Here is a 7396-nt window from a genome sequence, read left to right on the forward strand (position 1 = left end):
CCTCATTTTTTTTTTCTCTTTGCCTGCTACTGACATTTGATGTTTAATTTCAATAACTCTGCTCGTTCGCTTTTTAATCTTTCTCGATATATATATATGTACTTTTTGCGCCCTCTTGAGTATTTGTGTCTTTGACTGCCAAATAGCTTCAAGTGCTGTGAAATGCTCATACACGCGCACACACACGCACACATACATACGCACACCCATTCCATCAACCAATTTCAATTACAGCTGCCAATAGCGAAAAGTGTTGGCAGTGAATTATATAAATTAAATTTTTATCAGCATTTTTACTAGAACTTTGAGCTCAGTTGTCATTGGAAAATCTAATGACTATTTTCTGTATAGAAAGACAATTTAATTTACAATTAATGATGTAAAAATTTAATTTATACAAATAATTTATAACATTTTTAAAACATTTTTACTAAAGCATTTATATACTTTATTTCGGATAGGAAATTTTGTGAAGAGAGCACGTCCAGATCTCTCATACATAAACATAACCTTTGTGATAATCCCTAATATTTTGGTATCAGATATTAGATATTGGATAGGCTCACTTTTAAGGAAAACATACTGATGGCTATATATGATTTCCTTAAAATTAATTGTAAATATATATATAACATTTATAAAAAACATTATTTTTAAATATTTACATTTATTAGAAATCTTATAAAAAAGCTGCTGATTTTTGTCTACTATCAGATTTGTTAACTGACTGAATTATGCAAATATATATTCTTGTATATGAAATTATCTAAAATAAAATAAAGTAATTATAAATATTAAATTCACCTCATTTAATCAAGAATGTTATATAGCTTTATAATATATTGATTATAATTTTAATTACTTCCATATACATATTTTCATACAAATGCATCTTTATTTATTTTCAGATTCGAAGCACAAACTAAGCTTCTCCAGAAGAAACCGCAAATATTTTTGATTCAGTCGCCGCTTCCTTCTCAGCTGGTCCCATCTTCTGTAATCTATTAGCTATGCTGCTTTAATATTATTTCCGTTCAATATCCTTCATCGTCACACTCCCCTCCCCTCACCTCCTAGCAGCAGCAGCAACAGCATTTGGTCTTCTGTATTTAATGGAATTTGACTGAAAAACCAATTACTCTACCACAATGCCCAAAAATAATTTTGATTTCATTTCCTGCTGTCCGGCACTTTTGTGGTCAGCGCTGTTTGCTGCCAATGCAGCCAGCCAATGCAACAATGATAATAATAATAACAATGAAAGAAAGAAGAAATGAATACGCAACCCTCACAACATGAGGCTCCTACAGTGACGTTTGTTAAAGGTCAACATTTAGGGAGTTTTTCACTTTCCGTTTTTATTTCCATTTTTTTCACTTTATGGTTAAAACACACACAGCGGGTGGCTGGCGAGGCCGCGATAGGTGTGAAAAATACAGTCGGAAAAGGAGAGCAGAGAGAGGTTAATTTTGTTTTTGTTTTTGTTTTTATTCTGTACACTTTTACATTAAAATTGAATTATGAGTGTTAAGTGGGGAATTTGGTTTCAGCTGGCAGAGCCCGTTGCGAGCATCAAAAAGCGCCGACTGGAAGAAGAGTGAAAGAAGAGCTTGGCGTGGGGTTAGGGCAGGGGCGGAGCTTAATACAGTTGTCAGTTGTTTGTTGTCTAGCCAGCTGTTAATGAACATTCAACTGGCTAATTAATTTTATACATTTATTAAACTCTTCGGGCCTGGGTCGAGGAAGTGGAACAGAACAGGACAGAGGAGAAGAGAAAGGAAGAGAACAGAATAGAATAGAACAGGAAGCGACAGCAACTGCTGCCAAGCCACGAAACTATTTACCATACAAATCTAATTTTATCAACTTTGTCTGTTGCCTTAACTAGCTAGTCCTGCTGCTGCCGTCTGCCGTCTGTTGGCTGTTCCCCCGTCTCCCGCTGGCTTTATCCTTGTGCTTCCTTTAGCTCTGTGTCAAAACATTGTGACACAGTTTCTGCTTTCTTACAATTTGCGACCGTTTCTATTTGACGCTCTAGCTGGAACTGGAGCTGTAGCTGGAGCGTTTGTTACGGCTCGCGCCATTCTCTTGGCTCATTAACGTTGGCCTTTGTTTTGGCCCTGTCATCGGCGTCTGTGAGCTCTGGCTGGCAGCAGAAACAGAAGCAGCAGTAGCAGCAGTTGTCCTTTTGTAATTTATAAATGTCCACAAGACTATCCTATCTATGTCTCTTTTTCTCCTTGCCTCTCTCATTCGCGCTCTCGCTCTCGCTCTGCGTTGAACGGTCTCTTGGCTGTTCTATTGGCCTGTAGCTGGGTTCGGCATGTAAATCAGGTCAAAACAATGCAACTGACAGTGAATTGTGCTTCGGTTGAGTTTCGTTCTGGCCACAATGACACATTCAGGACGCTGGAGCAGAGTTTACTTCATTATTGGTTACTCAGCAATTCATTCAGAGGACACACCTTTAGTTGCCTCACTCGGTTCGCATTGCCCTTTTTATGGCCATGTCCTTTTGCTTATCCTTGGCTGACTAATGACAAGCAGCCAGCCAGCCAGCCAGTCAGCCTGGCAGCCAGGCAGCAGTAGCACTTTGCCAATTCCTGCCGCATCCTGTCTTCAGCTTCTGCTCCTTTTTGTCAACGACTCTTACTCATAGTCATTGGCCAGCTTAACCAACTTGCTCTACGTCCATGTCTCTCGCTCTCCCTCCCGCTCTGCCTCCATTCCTCCGCTCCATTTCAGTTCCAGTTCCTTGGCTTTAATGGCGTTTGTCTTATTGCTGCCTGGTAAAAAGCCAACTTACAGGCGGCAGCAACAACTGCAGAGGGGCTGCACCCCAGTTTCGGCCAAATGGGCGTGACAAGTGGCAAGGGCCACAGACCACAGCCCCGAGTAAAGAGTACAGAGCCCAGAGTACAGAGCCCAGAGCAGGTGCGCATTTTATAACAAAGGCATAAATTATTTTCACTGTCAGCATTGCTTTCGCAGCCATAGTTCGAACTTCGAACGTATCGGCGCCTGCAAAAGGCACTTGGCTCGACTTATTGTTTGGCCTATTGATTTGAATGTGGCCAAAAGTATTAGACAATTTATGTATTCATTCAATAGCTATCGATGCAAGAGTTCAGGGGGGACCTACGACTTTTTGTCTATTTAATTGATAATTTTTGGTTGTCATGGCAAAAACACTTTGATGCGATTTATTGACGTAGATTAAAAGCATAAATATCGTTTTATTCAGAATAAAAGATTATGTACACAATATTTATTGAGATGCTTAAAAGATATATGTGTTGCAAATATATTAAACATTAAATGCTTGAATTTATAATACTCCTTAATAGAGTAGGAAATGAGTTGATTGGTTTTGACGTCCACTTACTCTTTTATATGTATAAAGTATCTCGATCTGTCGTGGGAAATTGGAAAATGCTATTAATGAGTATTCTCTATTCGGTAATACCCGACCCAAATTAGAAACATATTTCATATTGTAGATTTTATATTATATCATAATATTTCTATACATGTACAAATATTGTTGGATATATTGGGTAGTCTAAAAAGTCTTTTCGTATTTGTAATGAAACTTCAAATCATATTTTTAAATATTTATAATAAACTTTATTAAATCAAATATGCACCATTTTGGTCGACCACCTTTTGCCATTTTTCCACTAGAGACATAATTCCATTCGTGTAAAACTTTCGTGGTTTCTCTTTGAAAAACTGCTTCAAGTGATTTTCACAGGCTTCTCTTGAAGCCAACTTTACTCCGTTAAGGGAGTTCTGCATTGACCGAAATAAATGGTAGTCCGAAGGTGCAAGGTCAGGGCTATATGGTGGATGCATTAAAACTTCCCAGCCAAGCTCTCTCAGTGTTTGCCGGGTCATCAAAGATGTGTGTGGTCTGGCGTTGTCCTGATGGAATACGATGCCCTTTCTGTTGATCAGTTCTGGCCGTTTTTTTTCGATTGCTTGCTTCAATCTCATCAGTTGTCCACAGTAAAGTGTCGAATCAATCGTTTGACCAGGCTGAAGCAGCTCATAGTGGATTATTCCTTTCCAATCCCACCAAACACACAGCATTACCTTTCGAGCCGTCAATCCTGGCTTTGCGACCATTTGTTGAGCTTCACCACTCTTGCACCATGATCTTTTTCGCACATTATTGTCGTATTTGATCCATTTTTCGTCTCCTGTTACCATTCTCTTCAGAAATGGTTCGATTTCATTTCGTTTCAGCAAAGAATCGCAAATGTTAATTCTGTCCAATAAATTTTTCACAGACAATTCATGTGGTATCCATACATCGAGCTTTTTTTTGTAGCCAGCCTTTTCTAAATGGTTCAGAACCGTTTGATGATGAATGTTTAGTTCATTTGCGATGTCATGGCTGCTTATGTGACGGTCTTGGTCAATCCTTTCCATAATTTCATCGACTTTTTCAAAGATTGGTCGACCAGAGCGAGGTGCATCTTTCACATCGAAATTTCCTGAACGGAAGCGTGCGAACCATTGTTGTGCTACACGAACTGATAGAGCATCGTCACCGTAAACATCACAAATTTCATTAGTGGCTTGCGTGGCATTCTTCCCTTTTTTATACAAAAATTTCAAAATATAGCGAATTTCTTCTTTATTTTCACTCATTTTTGAACAGCTGTAACTTTTTTCAAATTCTTTGAATTACATTTTTTTTTTTTGGCAATCGAAGCTTAAAGTGCTACCAATCGAACACCACAATGTGTACACAATGTGATTGGTAGCACTGGAGATATACGACGCCAACGACATCTATTGGCAAAATACGAAAAAACTTTTTAGACTACCCAATATTATCGACACGTGTCGATTGAGAACTTCGCGCATTTTTTTTTCTAATTTTACTCTATTCATTGTCAGACTAATAACAATGTCACCCTAAAAAAATTGCTCTCGAAAATTTAATGCAAATCGACTTTTTATATTGATGGCTGTCAAATTATGGCACAACAATTGACCATAACTAATAATTCGTTAATTCATTCACATTTTATATAACGGTGGGGCAGACGGAGAGGGGTGGGCGGCGTTGATAATTTGGTGATTATTTAATTAGGGCCTTGGCCGAAAAATCTGCAATTGTCAGTTGGTTAGAAATTATCTGCGGATTTGTTGGTCAAGTGTAAAACGCGCACAACAAATTTGTAATTTTCGTCTAGTTGAATAATTCAGACAAAGGCTTAAACAAAAGCAACAATTACACACAGACACTCGAATACAGAACAATAAATAAATAATTGATTTGCTAATGTGTTGCGCGCGTGTGTGTGAGTGTGTGTGAGTGTACCCTGTGCTTTATAATTTCAGTCGGCGACAAATGCATTGCGTGATAGATACAGCTGTTAGTTTTAACTAAAATCTAATTACAAAGTTAAATAACTAACTTGGATGATATGGGATAAAGAATACCCTGTAAATCCTAACATATTATCATACATATATATAATATACATATTTACTATAATATTTTATTCATAAATATAAATACATTTAGTCTTATTCACAAATGTAAATAAAAAATTTAAGAAAATAAAATAAATAATTTGAAAAATATGTTTTAATTTAATAAATTAAATTTTTAAATATATATGAATTAAATATGTGAAAAAATATACTTAATAATATAAAAAGGTTTTTTTTATATATCTAATATATTTTTATTTTCAATATTTTATAAATATACATATATAATTTAAAATAAATTTTTGATTTGAGTTAATTTTAAATATACAATTGACAAACAATTCTTAATGTCAAATGCAAAATATAAAATAATAATAAGTATATTAATACACACATTGTAAATATATTTTTATTACAGCAGGCTTTCCTAATAATAATAATAATAATAATAATATTAATATTAATATTAATATTAATATTAATATTAATATTAATATTAATATTAATATTAATACAATTATAATAATAATAAATTTGATGAATCGCTAAACTTTTTCATTTTTTTTGTAAAATACATTATTATTATTAAGAGAAAGTTTGGATTATAAGAAAACCCAACCCAAATTAAATAGTAAAGATAGGAATATACATATATGTATATATACAAATATATAAATATATAAATAAATAAATATATAATGCACTGTATGACCTGTGCAATGGATATACCTGTTAACATGTCGAGCAACAGGGTGTTTGATGGCTAAATTCGATTATGACATAAGTGATGCATTGTGCGTAATCAAATTGCGAACTAGTTGCAAAAACTCTAATTGCCTTAATTGCGCTCAGTTGTTGTTCATGGGGCCCTATAAAAGCAGAGCGGAGTTCTGTCAGTTTATCCAGAACCGTCGCAGCTAGAGCAACACATTCGATCAAAATGAAGGCAATCCTGTGTGCAGCAACTCTACTAGTCATCGCTATATCGGCTGTCCAGGTAATTCCAGCTGGCAAACAGAGTTCAGTGGAAGCTTTCATTTGATTTCTGCTGTTTGCTGTTTTCTGTTTGCAGTGCAATCCGAATTTCCAGCAGCTAATGAAACAGTGCATGGATGAGACGAAGTTAACGGAGGCCGAGCTGAAGGAGTTCATGGGCAGCGGCATGAACGGCAATGCCAATGAGAATCTCAAGTGCTATTCCAAGTGCCTGATGGAAAAACAGGGTCACCTGGTCAATGGCCAATTCAATTCGGAGGCCCTGCTGAACACCTTGAAGAATGTGCCGCAAATGAAGGACAAAATGGCCGAAATCACATCCGGCGTGAACGCCTGCAAGGACATGAAGGGCACCAACGATTGCGACACCGCATTCAAGGTCTTCATGTGCCTCAAGGAGCACAAGGCCGTCATGGGCGGCCAATAAAAAGGGAGTTGTCCCTATGCAAAACATTCACTCCTGCTCTGAGGTCTTTTATAAATGTTCAATAAATGTTCGTTATTTGGATTTTTGTATGCGGCATTAAATATTTCGGTGTTGGGTAGAAAAATTAATTTTATTAATTATGAAAGCAATTTGAATGCAAAGTGAAAGTGAACGATTGGGCATAATTGGATACTAGAATGGAAATAGAAGTTAACTTAATATATCATTTTAATTTTTATTAACATTTTATTAAGAAGAAATCATTCTTTCTTTCTAGTGGAGCCTTTCCTTGAAAAGAATTTGAAAAATAATAAGTTAGATAACGATCTATCTGTAACTGAATAGCTTGGCATACCCGATTCTAATCTTGCATTTGATTATCTGAAATCGCTATGAGACAGGGCAACAACCATGGCAGCTCGATGCACAAGGTGTGTTCCATCATCCTAGTCAGATGACAGCACAATGAATTCCACTGACCAATGCTCTTGGAAAATGCCCCACAGAATACAGAACAGTTGA

At 36.2% G+C, this 7396-nt stretch overlaps 1 protein-coding gene across 1 annotated transcript; it reads left to right on the forward strand.

Moving 5' to 3' along the window:
- Positions 1-734: 734 nt before the first annotated feature.
- On the forward strand, positions 735-6955 carry LOC6580702 (general odorant-binding protein 56h). Its single transcript, XM_044011235.1, has 4 exons — positions 735-752; positions 1649-1676; positions 6258-6448; positions 6524-6955. The coding sequence occupies exons 1-4, from the start codon at positions 735-737 to the stop codon at positions 6872-6874; spliced, it is 588 nt and encodes a 195-aa protein (XP_043867170.1). The 3' UTR covers positions 6875-6955.
- The last annotated feature ends 441 nt before the right edge of the window (positions 6956-7396 follow it).

The sequence above is a fragment of the Drosophila mojavensis genome, unplaced genomic scaffold (genome assembly GCF_018153725.1).
Source record: "Drosophila mojavensis isolate 15081-1352.22 unplaced genomic scaffold, ASM1815372v1 contig_81, whole genome shotgun sequence".
In the NCBI taxonomy this organism is placed as follows: domain Eukaryota; kingdom Metazoa; phylum Arthropoda; class Insecta; order Diptera; family Drosophilidae; genus Drosophila; species Drosophila mojavensis.